This window comes from Aspergillus viridinutans (genome assembly GCF_018404265.1).
Source record: "Aspergillus viridinutans IFM 47045 DNA, scaffold_1, whole genome shotgun sequence".
Taxonomy (NCBI): Eukaryota; Fungi; Ascomycota; class Eurotiomycetes; order Eurotiales; family Aspergillaceae; genus Aspergillus; species Aspergillus viridinutans.
Window position 1 is genome coordinate 4,261,055 of NW_025091217.1, and position 18,576 is coordinate 4,279,630.

General features: G+C 49.6%; 6 protein-coding genes across 6 annotated transcripts; 1 reads left to right on the forward strand and 5 right to left on the reverse strand.

The window, feature by feature from the left end:
- Positions 1-109: 109 nt before the first annotated feature.
- On the reverse strand, positions 110-876 carry Aspvir_001206 (uncharacterized protein; the record flags this gene model as incomplete). The annotated part of the gene is made up of 2 exons (XM_043266334.1): positions 110-600; positions 690-876. 2 exons carry the CDS (start codon positions 874-876, stop codon positions 110-112), a joined length of 678 nt encoding a protein of 225 aa, XP_043122269.1.
- A 457-nt stretch (positions 877-1,333) lies between these two features.
- Aspvir_001207 (FG-nucleoporin NUP159) lies at positions 1,334-5,818 on the reverse strand (the record flags this gene model as incomplete). Its single annotated transcript, XM_043266335.1, has 3 exons — positions 1,334-4,920; positions 4,971-5,664; positions 5,732-5,818. The coding sequence occupies 3 exons, from the start codon at positions 5,816-5,818 to the stop codon at positions 1,334-1,336; spliced, it is 4,368 nt and encodes a 1,455-aa protein (XP_043122270.1).
- Positions 5,819-6,439: 621 nt separating this feature from the next.
- On the forward strand, positions 6,440-7,404 carry pup1 (proteasome core particle subunit beta 2; the record flags this gene model as incomplete). The annotated part of the gene is made up of 3 exons (XM_043266336.1): positions 6,440-6,565; positions 6,648-6,695; positions 6,760-7,404. 3 exons carry the CDS (start codon positions 6,440-6,442, stop codon positions 7,402-7,404), a joined length of 819 nt encoding a protein of 272 aa, XP_043122271.1.
- A 352-nt stretch (positions 7,405-7,756) lies between these two features.
- On the reverse strand, positions 7,757-10,081 carry Aspvir_001209 (uncharacterized protein; the record flags this gene model as incomplete). Its single annotated transcript, XM_043266337.1, has 2 exons — positions 7,757-9,711; positions 9,766-10,081. 2 exons carry the CDS (start codon positions 10,079-10,081, stop codon positions 7,757-7,759), a joined length of 2,271 nt encoding a protein of 756 aa, XP_043122272.1.
- Positions 10,082-10,644: 563 nt separating this feature from the next.
- Aspvir_001210 (class I SAM-dependent methyltransferase) lies at positions 10,645-11,859 on the reverse strand (the record flags this gene model as incomplete). Its single annotated transcript, XM_043266338.1, has 3 exons — positions 10,645-11,573; positions 11,626-11,705; positions 11,834-11,859. 3 exons carry the CDS (start codon positions 11,857-11,859, stop codon positions 10,645-10,647), a joined length of 1,035 nt encoding a protein of 344 aa, XP_043122273.1.
- Positions 11,860-18,002: 6,143 nt separating this feature from the next.
- Positions 18,003-18,528, reverse strand: Aspvir_001211 (thiamine-binding protein; the record flags this gene model as incomplete). The annotated part of the gene is made up of 4 exons (XM_043266339.1): positions 18,003-18,066; positions 18,126-18,228; positions 18,288-18,405; positions 18,463-18,528. 4 exons carry the CDS (start codon positions 18,526-18,528, stop codon positions 18,003-18,005), a joined length of 351 nt encoding a protein of 116 aa, XP_043122274.1.
- Between the last annotated feature and the right edge of the window lie 48 nt (positions 18,529-18,576).

The window sequence follows — 18,576 nt, forward strand, 5'->3', positions numbered from 1 at the left end:
CCCACTGCGTATCACTTCAGTACTCATAGTAATCCATGTGTGCTCTTATTTTTGCTCCTTGTGCTCGCCCACTCCTACAATCCAACGCAACATTTTGCTTCACGAGGAATCAGATCTTCTTGAAGCTGACGTGTTTCATGCCCAGTCCCTGCACCGCAGGAAGCATCTTCTCTCGAATCGGCTTAATGGACTCCTGAAACTCCTTGGTCTCCCTAGCCGCCATATGGGCATCCACGCTCTCCCATCCCACCGCGATAAGATACACGAATGCCTCCCCAGACGGACTCTTCGGATGCTGGAACGTCCCGGGCCGGTGGACCTGCGCCATAGTCCAGGACTTCGGCCGCGATTTCTCGGACAGCTTCTCTGTCAGCGCCACGCGAAAGTTGATCAGATCCGAATTGAGCTTCTTGTGCTCATCGGGATTCAGCGAACTGGGGTAAGCCAACGTCGCCAGCTCCGTGACCGGGTTCGTGGTAAAAGTATCCGTCTCAGAGGGGGATGGGTTAAGCGTTGTGTAGAACGAGAGGACATCCGAGTCTGGTTCGAGGTATGGGGCAAGGAGATCTGCTTGGCATTTGGCGTGGGAGTCTTCCCAGACTGTTTTCACACGGAACCATTAGAAAATCTCCTGATAGATACAAGCTAGTCTCAAGTGAGAAGCTCTTTTGGTTTTTGCTGGGACTCACCAACTGCCCACACCACGACATTCTCGTCCTCGACTGTCCTCCCCCATGCGGAGCTCTGATGTCCGCTTTGTTGTTTTGTCGCGGAGAAGATCTTGCATAGGGATGCGCCTTCCTCGTTTGAGTGGTCTTCTGGTTTTACGGAAGGTTTCAATTTGAAGATGACGAACTCGGTGACTGGGACGACCATTTTGTTCTCTTGACGGGTATTTGTATTGGAAGTGGGTTGGATATCGGTGGGTGCGAGTAAAGTGTGCAAGTCAAAGGATGTTTGACTAGTCTATTCTTTGGGCTGGCTTGTGATTATTAGAGGAGAAGCTCGATCGGATGCGGAGTAGTGAAATGAAGTTGTTTTTGTTGATGTCAGTGGTGGGGATGATGTCAGTTCCTCTTATTCATGAGACCCAACTTTGGGTATAGTGTGGAACTGCACTAAAAACACATAAGCAGCATCTTCGAGTTATCATGAGCAATGCATTTAAGGCAAGAGAAGTTTCAACCATTAACTTGGTACTAAAGATACCAACAACTGAACCAAACCATACCTGAATCTATGTACAGACAATGACTGTTGGCATTGCTCAAACCACGCCATGACGCCTTGTTTTGCAGCCCGACAAACATAGAAGACAGACTATGATACAGCCCTACAAATCATCCACACCCCGGACCTTGGACTTCTTTGCTTCAATCACCTTCTTCAAATTGCCAACAATATGTTGCCTACGCAACATTTTGCTCTTCCATTGTGCCGTCTCCTCCTTGGTGGCCAGTTCGCCAACGCCTTCGATATTCCGTAGCCGGCTAGCCTTGGCTGACCCGTTGATGCTCGATCGGAATCTGCCTGCGGAATCTGGAGTGTGATACGCACTGAGAGGCCCGTCAATAGATCCACGAGAACCAGGTGTCGTAGGAAATCTCGCCAACGCCTTTTTCGGTGTGGCAAATGGGGATCCTTCCCGGCTGACCGGAGGACCTGTTGTATCGATCCCGAGCTTCTTCAATTGAATTTCCAGAACATCAATATCGCTACTCTTGCTCTCGGCCATGTTCATCATAGTTGCGATTGTAGATGTCACAGCTTCCACAGTGGGGCGCTTCGTTGGCTGGCGGCTGCTGTCTGGCCGAGGGGCTTCAGCGATCTTAGCCCGCAATATTGATACGGCAGATTCCAAGTCCGCCAGACTTGCTTGTAGGTTTGTAAACGCAGACCGGAGGTCTTGCTGGAGGTTCGCTTGCTCCGCGGAAAGAGGTGCAGAAAGGATCGCAGCCGTGTCAGTATGAGCGTCAAGGGTCTTTCGAATGCTTGCACACTGGCCTCTGAGAGTGAGAATGTCTTTGCTCAGTAATTCTCGGCAGGTCTCAAGCTTCTCCTCTACTTGTTGCACCCGCTGCTCCTGGAGAGAATTGGCAAGCATAAGCACAGCATCGTCCAGCTTTTCGATTTCGCCGAGAAGCACCTCCGCGTCTAAAACGTCAGCTGGATGATCCGTCTTCAAGGTTTGTATCCATCTCTCGGAGTCTCGCGGCGATTGTTGATATAGAAGGAAGGACGACAGGGCCCGAGAGTTGATGCCTAGCGTATCAATCATTGAGTTGATGTCACGGTATAACCTCTCGATTTGACCGGGAATTCCTGGCTTTGTGGTTTGACCCATATAGTCCTGGTGTGGCAGGAAGGGATCGAGTGTTGGAACAGGCTCCAGTGGTCGAGCAAGATCCGCGCGGAGTCTCTCATCTTCGTCATCGTCGGAAAGGGATAATGCTTCTTCCTCCTCTCTTTGTGCTTGAATCTTCAAGCGGGCCTGCTGTTCACGGGCAGTGCGATCAGACTCCTGTTGCAGACGTTGATCGCGCAGAGCTGCCTCGGTCAAAGCAGCCTTGCGGGCAGCAAGTGTGCTACCCGGAATTTGAGGAGCGCTGGCCGATTTGTGGATCTGTGGCTTCAGCAGGGTTTTTGGAATGGCCCCTCGCACTGGACTGGGCGACCTCGGGGGTTCGCGGTCGAGATGAGTTTTCGGTGGGAATTTAGCAATCTCCCCAAACAACTGTCGCGGCGGTTGTTGCTGCCCGGGCCTGGAAATGCGAGAAAACAATCCTCCGGCGGGACTTTGTTCAGAGATGCCAGCTCCAAAAAAACTCTCTGGTGAAATCTTCGGTGTCTGGCCAGTGGTTTCGGGCTCTTCATCTTCTTCATCAATCTCATGGGTGATTTCCTCTCCGCTATCGGCGAAGTCAGATTCATCAGCCTCCTCACTCGGCTCTTTTTCGGACTCATCCACGTCTGATTCTTCAGGCAGCGGACCAGCCTCTTCATCAGAGGCAGCAGGCGACTCAGGAACTGCCGGTTCTGGAGGCAATGGAGCCTCGTCTGCCGCAGGCTTTCCCGCCTTGCCTTTGATCTTGCTCGTGAAATCAGGTGGGAGCGGTGCTTCCAGTTTGACATCTTCGACCGAGCTCTTAGAGACGTTGGAAGATGCAGAGGTATCGCCCGGGCCATACTCGGCCCTGCTTGTTGGCTCAGGAGGGAGAGGCGGCTCGGCAATGGAGATGTTCTCCGCCTTGGGCGTTAAGCTAGCGACAGTTGTCTTTTCCGACTGCGGAGATAGGGGACTGGTGACCGGTTTCTCCGCAGCGACGTTTCCGAACAAGGAGAAGGTAGACTTATTTGTTTGTGTGGCTGGCTGAGGTTGCGTCTGAGCACCGAACAATGATGTCGCCTTTGAGGTATCGATTTTAGAAGGGGCGCCAAACACTGGAGGCTCCTTTGCTGCTGGTCTCTCGGGTTGGGCTACCGCAGGCTGATCTTCGGTATCGTCCATCGACTCCGTTGGCGGACTGGTCTTATCAGGTGTGGACATCATATCGTCCAGAGACGTGCCAAAGGAAAATAACCCAGATGTCTTGTCAGGCTTTGGACCATCATTGACAGCAGTGCCGTCACCCTTAAAAGTGGAACCAACTACGAAGCCGCTTGAGCCACCAAAGCCACCCTTAGATTCGTCCGCCTTCTGAGGTGTGAAAGCTGTCTCAGCCTGAGCCTGGGCGCCGAAAATCGATGGGCCTGAAGGCTTCGTAAAAGGACTCTCGGTTGACACCTTGCCAAAAGGTGATTCAGCGGCTGGTTTTCCAAAAGGAGATTCGCCGGTGGCTTTCGCAAAGGGAGATTCTGTTGCCGGTTTGGATGCTGCAAAGCTGGAGAATCCTCCTGCATTCGCAAACGAGCCAAATCCTCCTCCTGAGGCAGCGCTGGGCGTACCGAAAGAGAGCGGTTTACCTGGGGTGGACGGTTGCCCAAAACTTGGCGCAGCACTGGCTCCAAAGCCCGACTGGCCAAATTGGGGCGTTGCGGGCCCCAGAGTACTAGGGGCGCCGAATGAAGGTTTAATCTGGGACGGCGATCCAAATGATGGGCCACTGGGAGCCGATGGTGTTCCAAAGGCAGGTTGTCGGCTACCTAGAGCTGAGGGGCTGCCAAACGTCGACGACCCCATTGCCGAATGGCTGCCAAAGGCAGACTGTCCAAATGCAGGCTGTCCGAACGCAGGTCGCGTGGTAGGCTGTGCTGGTTCTGCTGCTTGCGGTTGTGGTTGAGGTTGCGGTTGCGGTTGCGGTTGTTGCGGGCTTACCGAGACCAGGCCATGGTAGGGCAGTTTCTGGCGAATAGACTCAGAATATATGATCCACCAAGAGCACAGTATGCCTTCATTGTTCAAGAGGAAGAGATTGGGCAGAGGTGTGGAACTTTCGGCAATGTCTTCCCCTTGGATTGGGGAAACCACGGGCTCCGTGCTAGAGAGGTCAACTCCTAGTCCGATTACTGAAGTATCACTAGTGGCCTCACTCAAAGGGAGTGAGGCTCTCTTTGTGTCGTCATTGACCTCTGTTGTTGTAAAGAGACCCACGGTGCCTTTGGCAGCGTCATCGCTAGCTAGTGGTTGATCGGACCGCGTGATAAGTCCTATATCAGTAGATGCTGTAGAGGATACGATTAGGATATCTCTCAAGTGCGGCTTGTAGTCCCTCAGACGCGCGATAAACTGGTAGGCTGGGGCGCGGTTGACGCCAAATGGCATGCACAGTTCCGGCATCTTCTGAACCAGGAAGGGCGCGCCTTTTCTTCTGGTGATGATATAGTACGAAGACGGAGGCGTCTGACCCATATCATCTTCGATCGCATTTGGTGTATATACCATCAAGAATATGTCATTTTCAAGCCATGCAATGGACGACACTACTCGAGATTAGTAACGGAACTCACGATGTGTAAATAGCCCAACGTACCATGACAATCGCCTTCCAGGTCAGGAGGGCGGGGTATTACGTCCTTTTGGGTCCCGTCAGGAGTTAGTTGAACTGCTGTTCCATCTGCAAGACCAGCCACAAGCTGTTTTCCTTTGTTACTCCAGCATACGGAGCTTACTCCGGTCCTGAGTACCTGACCGCTAGGTCCCCGGATTAAATTCACTCCTTTCAGATCGGCAATCAAGAGCTCGCCATTTGCTGTGACTAGCGCGACCAGAGATGAAAGGATATCTTCTGACGGTGCAGGATTGGGTACCATGGCGCGAAGAGTCGTGCCGTTCATCGGGATAGCCAAGGCAGGCTGCGGATTTCCCGTCAACAGAGTCGCAGTCTGGTAGACCGCAAGTTCCGCGCCATTTTCAGTCGCTAAGACTAAGGCATTGTCGCCCGAGGCGAAAGCCACATGTGTAGGTCGTGCAGGAAGGGGTAAAGTCGCTAGTGGTTCGAAGGGTTTAGTCTTGACTTTGCTTTCCCCGGTCGTTGCGCCGATGGCCTTTCGCAGTGCGTCCGACGACGCGATAACAAGCGAGTTCGGAGCAGCACCGGCCACTATTCCTTTGATCGGCGCGACAGCCAGAAGGGAGCTTGTTGGAGCTGGAAGGGCATCTTCAGGCCAGGGGGTGGGAAGGAACCGGACATTACTATCACCGGAAACACCTTTGAATCCGACCTCCTGATTCTTGTATCAGCAACCGACAACGACAAGGACCATTCCTGACGACGATGAGAAGGTGACGTACATCAGCAATAACATCCGGGAGCTCGGGTCCCAACTCAGCGGCAGGACCTCCAGCAGCGGGGTTGGAAGCCCCGAAATTGAAAGCCATTCTGAGGCTGTCGAGGTCAGACGAAATTAATCGAGGACGGTCGCCTAAAGATAGACTGAACTTTGGTGCATGGGGAGAAGGTGGGCTATGCGGTGGAGGTGTGAAACGAGCGACGCTGGAGAGCTTGGGGACTCCGGTTGAAAAGCTTCCAAGTGCGCGCAAAAAATCTTGGATATCCCCTCAAAGGAAGGGAGAGTATCAAGAGTGGAAGATTAGCGAGGCGGCCAGACTGAGTTAGCCGGACAACAGTTGTTCGGCTTTCAACAATAGAGCAATCTTCTGTGTTGCCCGACGAGCAAAAGTGAGGCCTCGAGCATAATCATTATAATTTCCGGCGGAACAAAAACAGCGGAAGCTCTGGGCGCGTTGCAGGCCTTGTTGCCTCAGGCATAAGCGATTAGGCGGCGGTAGCTTCGTCACTCCAGCAGTTCCAGCTCCTCCGCCGCCCATCACCGACTACCTAGCTCCTCAAGCTTCTCGTGTTGCTTCCATTGATTCATTTACCTGTTCCACAACGACTACCTGATCCTGAACCACTTATCCTAACACAATTTTGCGTCGCTCGTCCCCTATCTTGCCTATCCTGCCTATCCTTGCCTATCCCTCTCCTCGCCCGTGAATATGGCAGGCTTCGACTTCTCCAACTACAATCGCAACGCGGCTCTACACGCCAAAGGTGTGCCTCTCCCGAAAGCGACAAGTACTGGTACAACAATCGTGGGTTGTATCTTCGATAATGGCGTTGTGGTAGGTGATGATGGAATTTACCAAATAATCACTAGTGATGATGGACTGTCCGGAAGCTCACTCAATCTTACCCTTACAACAGATCGCCGCAGATACCAGAGCTACGAGTGGTCCTATAGTCGCAGACAAGGTACGTTACACATATACAAGCTTCTAGAAGACGTGTCAACGCTAATCATCCTGATCCTACGTAGAACTGCGAGAAACTTCACTACATCGCCCCCAAAATCTGGTGTGCTGGAGCCGGTACAGCTGCAGACACCGAATTCACAACCGCCCTGATCAGCTCCAACGTCGAACTGCACTCTCTGTCGACGGGCCGGCCCCCACGAGTAATTACCTGCATGACCATGTTGAAGCAGCACCTCTTCAGATACCAGGGACACATCGGCGCCTATCTGGTCGTCGCGGGCGTTGACCCGACGGGCATCGGTCTTTTCACCGTCCACGCCCACGGTTCAACCGACAAGCTCCCCTACGTCACCATGGGCTCTGGCTCGCTGGCCGCCATGTCTGTTTTTGAGTCGATGTGGAAACCGCAGCTGAACCGCGAAGAGGCTATCGCTCTGGCTTCGGAAGCTATCAAAGCCGGTATCTTCAACGACTTGGGCTCCGGTAGCAACGTTGACGTGTGCGTCATCGAGAAGGATAAGCCCACGCAGCTACTGCGCAACTACTTGAGGCCCAACGAGCGTGGTGAGAAAGAGCGCAACTACCGCTTCCCTAGGGGCACAACGGCCTACCTGAACGAGAAAATCATCACCAAAGAGGACATGAGAAAATATGTGACTGTGGAGGATGTCTCTGGGGATCCAAATCTCATGGAGGTAGATTCGTGATTAATCCAACGGTAGAAAGAGCTTAAACATGATCTATTTTATTGTCTGTTGTTTCTTGTGACGCATCAAGAATCTAATTAAAGGATCAATTGCATGTCTTAAATATTATCCTACTGAGGAAAGCTAAACTTAGCAATATCGTCATGAGAGATAGTAAAAGTTCGCACCGCATAGTCAGATACAGGAGGGTAACTCTTCGGAAATTGGTTTGACCGTCCATGCTAAATATACGGCGTGATCATGCCTCCGCAGTCTGACATGACGTCTCTATAATGATGAGACAAGGTAGCTATATACAGAATAGGCTATTGCCTGTTTCCCACGAAATGACTGCACCTCAAGTCATCTGTCCTCAGATCGAGTTTGATCGCTTCCCGCTTTCCCCCACGCGCGGCGGCTCCATGAGGGCTTGCACCATTTCCGGTGTCTCAATTTCTTTCACGCGCTCAAGGATGTAGGCATATTGAGTCGGCGCAACGTTCAACCCTGCTCTTCGGAAACGCAACACACCAGCATGATACATGGCGCGCACAAGTGACGGTTTCACGTGCGCGTTGTGCTTCATCAGGAAATCGTAGAGCCAGTGGACCAGCGCATAGGCACGGCGCGGGCTGACGTTCCTCGAACATGCGAGAGAAACAGCAAAGAGGTGCAGCATCTCTACCGCCAGATGAGGGTCTGGACAGAGAGCGGTTCTTGGCTCTGCATTATAGCGCACCAGAGCTTTTTCCGAGGGGTCCGGGACACGCGGCCAAAGGCTCGATATCGCAATCTTGAGGGGAGTGTGGCAACGAAACAAACGGATCAGTGTCCCGATTTTTTGAAGGTTCCCGTCTCTGGCGATCTCAATCGCATGTTTCACGAACGAAGGGTCGGTGACATCGATTTGCCGTGCCATCTTCTCATAGACGGAGAAGAAATGGGTGTTTGACGCGTTGTAAGCATGAATGTCTGAGAACATCTCTGTGAAAGACACCTTTGTCGTCTCGAGTTTCTCCAGTGTCCGTCTTTGAGCTCGCGTCGTGCGCTTTGCTGCCTTCAATTCCACAACCGACATCAGCAGGCCGTTAGATGGTATGCCGAGGGTGTGGATTTCCCTCATCAAGCTGCTTAGGAGGTCCTCATAACCGCCCTTGTCGAGAGTAGATTGGTAGTCTGTGCAGAGATGGGTTATCGGCGAGTCAGTCACCCTCTGATCTCTTCTCCAAAGAGGACCCTGAGGGAGATATTTGCTAAGAGCCCGCAACGTCCAAATGCGCAAGATGATTTGGTGTCTGAATGATAGTGTCGAGTTCTCCTCTTGTGTAGATCCCAATGACTCGGCAGTATGTTGTGTGCGCACATCGACCCATATCGGTGAAGAGACAACACTCGTTATGTTGTCAAGCTCGGCCAAGCGGCGCTGCCACTCAAGCAAGTAGCCCATCTTCGTAGACACCAGATACTCTGTTGTGCGGATAATAATTTCAGATGTGGCAGTGGGATGGAAATAACCCAAAAGCTCCTTGATATAATGCCGATTGCTGCTATGCCGTGATTTCGCCGAAACCTGTAGCCAGCATGCAATCAGAATAGGCACCCATCGATAATCAGCTAAACTAGGATCTTGGGTCGCCAGAATCATGTCCTTCGCCAGTATGAAGCCGTCATAAGTTTTTCTTTCGCAAAGGATGCTTAGCCATGCATCGACTATATCCTTGCTAAGATCCTTGTGTCGATAGATATCACAACGTCCGATGGCGTCCCACATCTCCCGATGAAAATTGACCAGAAACCTGGAGTTCCGTGCAGTGAATCCATGTGATCGTTTGAGTTTAACATTCGATATAGTCTTTATAATATCTTGAAGCTCAGTGGGATGTAAGAGCCCTAGCTCCAAAGATCGAATGACGGCGTCAAACACCCGCTGTTTCCCGAAAATCGCCGCTGTTGATAAGGTATGCTCAAGAGCGCATAGATAATTTCCAGCCCCTCTAGTATTAAGATATGGATCGTCGAGGAATTCGACAACCTTCTGCATGGCACCCTCGTTGTTGGCTGATCGCGGCAGCAGGTGTTTAAGTATTAGGCGGCTGTAGGTAGGCTCCCGCTGGAGATCGAAATTGAGTTGGCGCACGAAGATCCCGATAGCTGTGACAGATGGACGCGACTTCAGAAATTCTTCCAGTGCCTGCTCACGGGAGGTTTTGTGCGAGGCATCCGGGAATGCCCGGATACCATTCAATGTGTCGACCTCCATCGGGGCGATGTTTTCGCTGTAGAACGGCAAAGGAGGCTCCGGCGGGTTCAATGGAAAGTTAGGCAAATCTTCGGTACATTTAGAAACACGATCTGTCTGCCCAGGGAGTAGTAGATTCTTACCATGGCCCTCCGCGTGAACATTTCGTTCCTCCCGGTCCGTCCATTTCATGTGTTCCCGCCCATTTCGTCCAAACAAACACGCAATATCTTCTAGAGGTCCTGAGCCGGCTATACCGGCCAATGCAGTATTTCGTCGCTTGGCCAGACGTCTTCTTGCTTCCAAAGGCCCTGGCACTCGACTTTCATAGCGTCGTTGACTGGTTGCGAATCGTCGGAAGGTTGATGCGAGCAGTTCTTCGCTAATCCACACGTGGTCAATGCGATGTGTGGAAGATGAGTGTAGTGCATGCCGATAGGCATGTCTACCGAGAGACATGAGGCAACGGGGGCATTCGAGTGCAACTGAGCTGTGCCGACCTCGCAGAGACGTTAGCATGAAATGAAGCTTGCGGAGAGTTTGATGTTCGAGTTCCGAGAGGATGACTAAGCGGCGGCCCCAACCACAGTCGCTTTGGGCTTCAGGTCTGGGCTAAGTGACTGAAGCACGTCATAGGCATCCTATTGACATAAGCTGGCACTAAAAGACGATGACAGACGGCCATGTTACTCCCGTCAAGCCAGTGGTTGGATTCAAAACATATTGTCAAATCTCCCAAGCGAAGTAAAGCAGTTGGGACTGATGACGATTCTACATAGACAATAGTACTCACTCCAGGCAGACTACAATATTGTTCAATGTGATTCCATTCCAGACATCTAAGGATTATATAACCAAAATATGAGATCAAGAAGCAGAACCCCTGCACGCCTTCCTGTAATGCATGGAATACTGTGAAGCTGGTGGTATCTTATGCAATGCAGCCAAAAAGTGCTTCGTGGAGACGCCCCAAAAGATAGCAGCGGGAAGGGAAAAGGACAGTGGAAGTGATGACAAGGCTTTCAGGAGGCTTGCTCGCCAGGGCGCGGCTTCCTCCCCGTTACGACATAGAAGTCCAGGTAACTATGGACGTCACGATTCTGAATGCTTTTTCGCACATCAACCAGAAAAACTTCGATCTCCGGCTTCGACCACCCCAGTGCAAGAAGGGGTTTGTAGGACCATCCGGACAGAGCCTCTAGCCAATTTGTCTCATTCCAAGTGCCGATTGTACGCAGGTGCGGATCCTCAGGCCATGGATTGGTCGGAACTTTGGAGATGCGTTCCTGAACGTCGACGAAGCCGACTTCTTTCATCCAGCGCGCAATACGATGAGCGATGCGAAATTGTCTTGGGGGATCTGTAACCTGGCTTGAGCGCACATTGAGATCGACCCAATCATGCAAAGCATATTCACAAAAGCCATCAGGATTCTCGGGAGGCATGGTACCATCGTCACATTTAAGCTTAGGGTCGAACTCGTGGCACTCCATATAACCGCCAGGTTTGAGATGCTTGAATGCCTTGCGCAAGACATCCTTGAACGATGGGAACGAACCAATCATATGGGCTGTGTGAATCAAGTCAAAGTGGTCTGCGTCCCATAGCCAGTCTTCTTCGGTGGCATCGTCAACGAGAAAGTGAACGTTATTGGGAACCTCGGTCGGTTGAACAGGTGACAGATCAGTACCTGTGATTTCGGCCTCAGGGAAGATGGATGCTACAGGAGCGATGGAAAAGTAAGAAACTGCCTGGGAGTAAGCGACGGTGTGACAGGAGGAAGACGCACCCATTTCTATGGGCCATATGCCAGATCCAGTACCGATATCGAGGATTCGTTTAGGGCTATGTATGGGAGCGAAGAACAGTCGTCCATCGTTGACCAGTTTGACCATATGGTGCTGCATGTCTAACCGATCCAATTCCTGCTCATCGTTCGGGTAAACGTATGCTAGATTTACATCAGACAACGCAGTGAAAAGAGACCGGGACTGAAAACATACAGCCCTCATGGTATTTGTGGTATCGTCTTCCATTCTCCGTGGGATAGTCAGTTACACTCGCAGTCAACGACTGCGTGTCACTACAGCAGAATTCAGTGTCAGCGTAGCACAAGCGATTTAATCGTCTTTTCTTTCTATACTCCTTTCCATCCGGATCGATGCCAGCTGCAGTTTCCACAAAGACGGTAAGAAACAAGCAACTACTTACTACTGACGGTTCGACTCCTGGCACATTGTTTGTTAGCATCCCATGGAATATATTGGTTTTGCTGAAAGAGAACACGCTGCAGAGGACAGCCGAGCAGTAGGGCAAGCAAGCGACGGCCAAGGCATGGGTGGTAATAACAGATGCCACGAGGACACAAAAGGAAAATGCTTACAAGGGAATCCGCGCCCACGGTTCCAATGGGTCTAAACATTATTCTGGGAATCTCGGGACCGGTTCTCGTGTGGGGGGAGGTAAAGAAAAATATGTAAAGTTGTAAACTGTGAAGCAGACAATTTGATAACCGTCTTGATCCTTTTCTGTTTTCTACCGTCGTTCCTCCGGTCGGTCTATCTTCGTTTTTCTTTATGACAATGTCGTCGTCGATACGGGGCAGCTGCAGTTATCGTCGAATTTGTGTTGACGACGACCAGATATGTTCCAGTGGGGTGATATCCAACAACCGAAGTAGGAGCCAATGTGTCACTTGAGACTGGATATGCTCCTTTTTTCCATCTGATCTTGAGGATCAATATTATTTTAAGGTCTAGCTTGCTAAGGTGCCGTCAAGTGTGCTGTTGTGCTAGCGGGCCAGTTCAGAGTTCAGCCAGTGGATAACAAGCTAGACGGGGGAAGAAGTGGGAACTGGGAAAAGGGAAGAAATTCAGAAAATAAGTAGTAATAGTTATCGAACGGATAGAGAAACAGGCGATGACGGTTGCAAATTAGCATCAGGTGGAAATAACTGGACCTAATGCTACCTCAGTTTCCCTCCGCCCTGATTCCCCGATGCTCTGAAGGCCTGAACCCGACAGGCTGGGTTAGGTTTGTAATTAGGTAGGTAGGTAGTACTGGAAAAAGGATGGGGATGGAGGAGAGTGGACTGGTAACAAACTACCCTTATGAATAAAGCGCTGCTTTGCAGCCACAGGCTTTAATTTCAAGCCTTCGTCACTTGTGTGTAAGATTTCCTGAACATAATTTGCCGTACAAAGTTCATTGAGAAACTGATTTTCTTGCCACCGGAGTGACTGTAAATCTGATAATTAATTTTGCTGCACATAAACCTCTAGTTTAGACTATTACGGACTGTAACAAGATTACTGACTAGCGGGGCTATCTCCTTGGGCTTGCGGAGGATTAAATATAGTGAAATCCGCCACTTCCTTCACAGTCATTGTTCTGATAATCAATGATTCTTCATACCATATCAGTCCTGACTTCAGATGGTGCCAGTGGGCGGTTTTTGTACAGCAAGCAGTCCTCAGTAATTTCATCACGATCTCAGATGGAGATAAGAGACCACTCTTCCCAGGGAACTGTTATTAGACATGGAGTATTTCCAAGGATTGGTTAGTACTTTGGAGAGCGTAGTATTTCGGCCGTAGACTTCATGGGGAACGATCTGTGTTGCAACGATAATCGAACAATCTGGTCTTTAGTTGCAGATTCATCAGTAGTGCTTTCTTGACTTCTAATATTGAAAGGATGAGGCTTCAAAGAGTGGAATTGGAGTAATCTGAACCTGTAGATAGGTACTACAAGAATACAAGAACTCGCCAGTCTATACGACGAGAATTTGTCAGCCTTCCGAATGGGTACTACTACGGATGTTATCAGAGCCATAGTCCTGGTTCCTCCGCTCTGGAATTGGAAATCAGAGACTGGGTGATGCCAAAAAGCACGGACGTCCCAGCAGTCCGGGATTCGGGAAGACAATCGATAGGATAACCAAACAAGAAGAAAGAGGACCACAGGTACATACGTATCTTAGTAGTAGGTAAGGCTAAGATCACAATCAGTCAATGTTACTATCGATAGAAAAATATTAGTACGGAGTATCAAATTAACTTTCTGGCTGTAAAGAACAATATCATTTCAAGCAAGTTGAGAATTACTCAAGAGCTGCCAAGTATGTCCTATCAACCACATTATTGATATCAGAATCAACAGGGCCGATACGTCCCAAGAACATCCCACACAAACTCCCTACGGCGTGAGAAAGGGGCCAAATTAGGTCCAGCAGCTGGTGGGGATTTCCCTCATAGTAATTGTCATTCCACGTAAGCGCTGGACGCTGAAAAGCCCTTTGCGCCGGTTGTTAATACTCGAGTAAAGACTCAAACCACTATTTTTTATTATTAGTTATTAGTGAAGCAAGTACCTCTCTAGTGAAGAAAAATCAAATACCACTAATGGATCCAGCTTCTACCCCCGGCGAATTCCCGCTGTACAGAGTACGAAGTAACTAAGAATAATAATAATACCAAGATCAGCAAAGCTAAGGTAAGAGGTAAGACCGTAAGTTAGCTGCAATTTGTAGCATAAACGGAAGATGATCGTCAACTAAGACTGTGATCCAATGGCTGCTGGTGCCATTGTGCTGGAATTTCGCATCCATGGGTCATTCTCCTATTATCCGAGTGGGCTGAATTCCAATGCATCCCTTTCTGCATGGTGTCTCGTTTCTGTGTAATCCACGCTGTGTCAGCGTTAGCAGGTTTACTCCCAAAAGTAGCTGCATCACATTTAATCTGATTACCTTCTTGACACAGTGCAGATTGCTTTTACCATACCGTTCGATTATTGCAGGATACCACAGGACACCTGACACTGAGTGTTTTACTGTTTGTCCGTGAACGGAGTTTACCGCTGAACTATCCAGTCTGTCGGATCCCCTGACCCACTCCAACCTTCCAGCATCGGCGGGACAAGACGGGAATTAACCTACTCCGTACTGTACCTAGGGAACATCGCCCGTCCCACCATTCCATCTTGATTCGACGCCGACAGGCTGCTCTGCTTGCCGCTCTAGGCGAACGACATGATTCCAAATTCTCGTTACCCAACCGAACAGAACTCTGGGACTGTTCGTTTTCGGTGGTAGCGAAGGCCAATTTGTGGAACCGAGTACCTTGTCGATTATTATTTGTTAAGTACGGACTGCGGTGTAGGACAGTCAAGCTATTTATTATTCATTTTTCATACTTCGTACTCTAGCATTATGAGGAGATGCAGAAGCGAAAGACGTTCTCTGAAGTATTCGCATGTTTTTCTTATTACGAGAAACTTATATCAGAGGGGAAAGGCAACCATCCTCATCATAACAAGTTAGTTCAGAACCCAGGATCCAGGAAAGGGACTCGAAAGTACTCCGTAAGTACTTCTGATCGCCGCATCGCCCCCGTAGGTAAGTGCACTTTTATCTGTATCTTCTCCATTCTCTGTCCAAAATCCTCGTTCGACACCAATGGGGAGGAGTATTAGCCTGGTAAGGGATATTATTCATACTAAGAGTTACACGATCCCCGAGGCCTGAAATTAATGACATGAGTTTCACACTACAGTGACGGCATCCGCAAAGCATTGCATATCCTTAGAAAAATCAAGTCAGAAAGCTGCTTCGCTTGACAAGCATGCCACTGGTGATGCTCACTCTATGATCCCCTTCTAGGAGCAGATTGAATGATGAACCTACGCCACAAAGATGGAGTTGATGAGCGGTGGAAATGCCACGGAGTTTTTGTTCGCCGAGTCGTGACCAGTACTGACATATTCCGTCAAATGGGCGTTTATCTCCGATCGTACTGTGACTGGGCCGTGATAGTTTGGGGCAGTGGGTAGTAATTGTATTGTTATCGTTGGCCTGTTTCTGAAGGTTTGCTCAGAGTGTTATTTATGGCCAGTCTTGCAGCAGTACGGAGTAAGAAGTACCTCATTTGCCTCTTTTTCAAGAGATGGCGAAAACAGGCAGCTGCATCTTAGTTTCCTTTCATTGGCTTGCATCCACGAGACGGCCTGGCTCAGTGGCTCCTTTGTCAGACCCACAAAGTTCATGCAAACTTGTGTATGGAGTATGGACTGTACTATCTACTATGGTCGACAAGGAAAGTACGCAGACAGTTTTATCTGGTGGGACACAAGCATTATTAGGCATATCCAGATTCRGATAGTGATGGCCTTCAAACTTCGAAGGATGTACCGTTGAAAATGAGTCAGCCCAATGGTGTTTCTTGATAGCAAGGAATGAAATCACGTATTTTTGTCCTCTTCGGTTGCTACTGGTATTCTCGTCGCCGTCGCGCCGAAACGGCAACCCTGTCCGTTGATCAGAAGACTGGCTTATTGATGTAATCCACCGGCCACTGGCCACTGGCCAGGTGGTCATACTATAATCCTAGCCTCAGTAGTCAACAATGACAGGTTACTCGGGGAGACCACTGCAAATTGCAAGGCTACCGTACTGGGATAAGGACGGTGGCTGGGAAAAGGAAGTGGGAACGAGAATGGATCTCTCCTGTGATGGACGAGACACCTCGCTGCACACTTCGTGGCAGTACTTGATTTACTGTGGATGTGCGAATGATTATTTCTGAGAAATCGGACTAGTCTCAAGTACGTAGATGGCTAGCACCAGCTACTTACACACGGTTCGGGTTTGAGATTTCCCAGGAGACCCCCGTCTAGCCTCTGCCTCCGCTGAACTTTACCTGGGCATCAGTGCAATCGTCAATCTCGCTCTTTCCTCGTCCTTGATGGGCTAAAGTTGATATGCTCAAGATCTTGCTGCCTTAACATTGTTTCGATTGACCCAAGTCAGGTCACCTCAACGGCTTTTTCACTTTACATTGGTCCATAACATCGAGCACTCAATTCTTCTGCCGTCCCAGATCATCCTAACAACAACAATTCTCCGAGTGAAAGTTCTATGTCTCTCGAGATCGCTAGTCTGATCGCATGCAGGACATTTGCCCTCTACGTAGAGCGAAGACCACTGCTGAAGAAAAAAAAGGGTCGTCAATGATCCCGTGCGGCAAGACTTAGAAATCATAACTTGCACCCCATGGTATTTCATTGATACCTAATAATCTTTTTTGGTATTCCCGCAATTAGAAACCTCCAGTGGCGCAAACTGGTAACTCTTACAGGGTCAGTCGGAGCACACAGCCATGTGTCTAGATTTGTGTAGAAGCAGGATAGAACAAACCGTTTCATGTAAACTGTTCTTAGCTTCCCAGTGATTATCTGACTATTAACCACTTCCATCCATTCTTCTTTAAACAATATATCCCAGGTGCAATTGAGTTATCAGGCATCTTCTCAGTTTGAATGCAACTGTGCTATATCATACTCACAGCCTTGGCTTGTACCACTTTTAGAAGGGAAGACCATACCAGGTACATAGACTCTCAAACACAGAACCCTAGCCTCTCGCTTGGCCCTCCATCGCCGATGAAGCACTGGAGCAGAACTTCGAAGTCTAAAACAGGAAAAGCCAAGTCCCACCGTGGACCCGATTCGTAACACTGCTGGACGAGTCTGGATACCAAATGTATCCAACCAATAAAGATTATTGTTGTGACTGAAACGCGGTAATTGAAGCAAATCTAGAGATCCGACATGCTTTCACTAAGTGGACGTCGTATGGGAACTTAGAGAGAGTTGTTAGGGACACTGGCTGGGTTCTATCAGTCGACAGTATTAGATCTAATAGCTATAAAAGAGTTGCGAAGGAAAGGAGCCAGCTCAGGTCATTGGAAATACTCAGACAGCTGCCAGTGATTAGCTTGCAAGACCCTGTAGGCCACAAGACAAGGGATGTTCCTAAACACTGAAGGGTAGCCATGGCGTCATGACGCTGTTGTTGATTTTCCGCACGGAGTAGACCATTCAGGATTCCATCTGCTACCTGGACGCTTGGAGTTTACTGGGAACAGTACTACCCTGGGTATTGAGTTCTGAAAGAAGGGCAAACCCAACGAATCAGCCCATTGTTCAGCATTCTCATCACTAATTGACTGTGTGAGACTATCTGATCCTATTTAGTACTAAATGAATGCCAGGAGATCCGTCCTCAACAAACCTCCGATATGTTTCCTATTACCTTAACCTGCTCTAGACGTTGGATGGCTCCAAAGGGCAAAGTGCCATCGGTCTCAGCTTCAGCTCATTACTGAGGAGGCACCAGATCTACAGTCAACAGCTGACGGGTACCTGCAACTAAGGTCGTATACGTGTTCTATGATGGATAAAACGCGTTCATCAACTGCCATTTGACTCACTTCTGCAAAAGCTAAGATGCCTACTATTGAAGGAAGATTCCAGTTCAGTACTGTGGTACGCTACCAAGGCTTGTCGACTATCCATCCACCCTCCAACGCGTTTCCATGAATCAAGCTGACAGGATTCTCTGCACAGATACAAGATTACCTTCCATCGGCTGAACCTTGTCCGTCCTACAAAACAATGAGCCTTTCTAGTCCGTGTATTCGACGCGAAATGCGAATAAACGTACCTGGTCGAGATACGAATATCCGTCTGAATCCTGGGGACGCCTTCCTGGTGAATCAACGTGTGGGCGAAACCAATCACCTGAACGACTTGATCCCACGACCCCTCTGCGTATTAGGTTTTTAGTCGCTGCGAGTTCACAAGCTGAAACAAAACCGATACCTACCAATTGTTGTTCCCGTGGGATTCATCTGGTACTTGAGACCTGTCTGCTGACTGGCCTCCATCAACAACCGCTGGATATCCGCGATCTGCTGAGAGAAAGAAGCGTTCTGAGTTCCAATCTATAGTGGAGGATTAGCTGAGGAGCGGGACGAGTATGTGGCCTAGACTACACCGACTGGAATCAGAGAGAAGTCGGCAGTGCACCGTGCCGGAGTCGCGAGAGCTGGGTAGTTGAACGACATGAGTCTCAGATATGGCTATTTGGACTGTGATTCTCCTGAAAGAGGGTG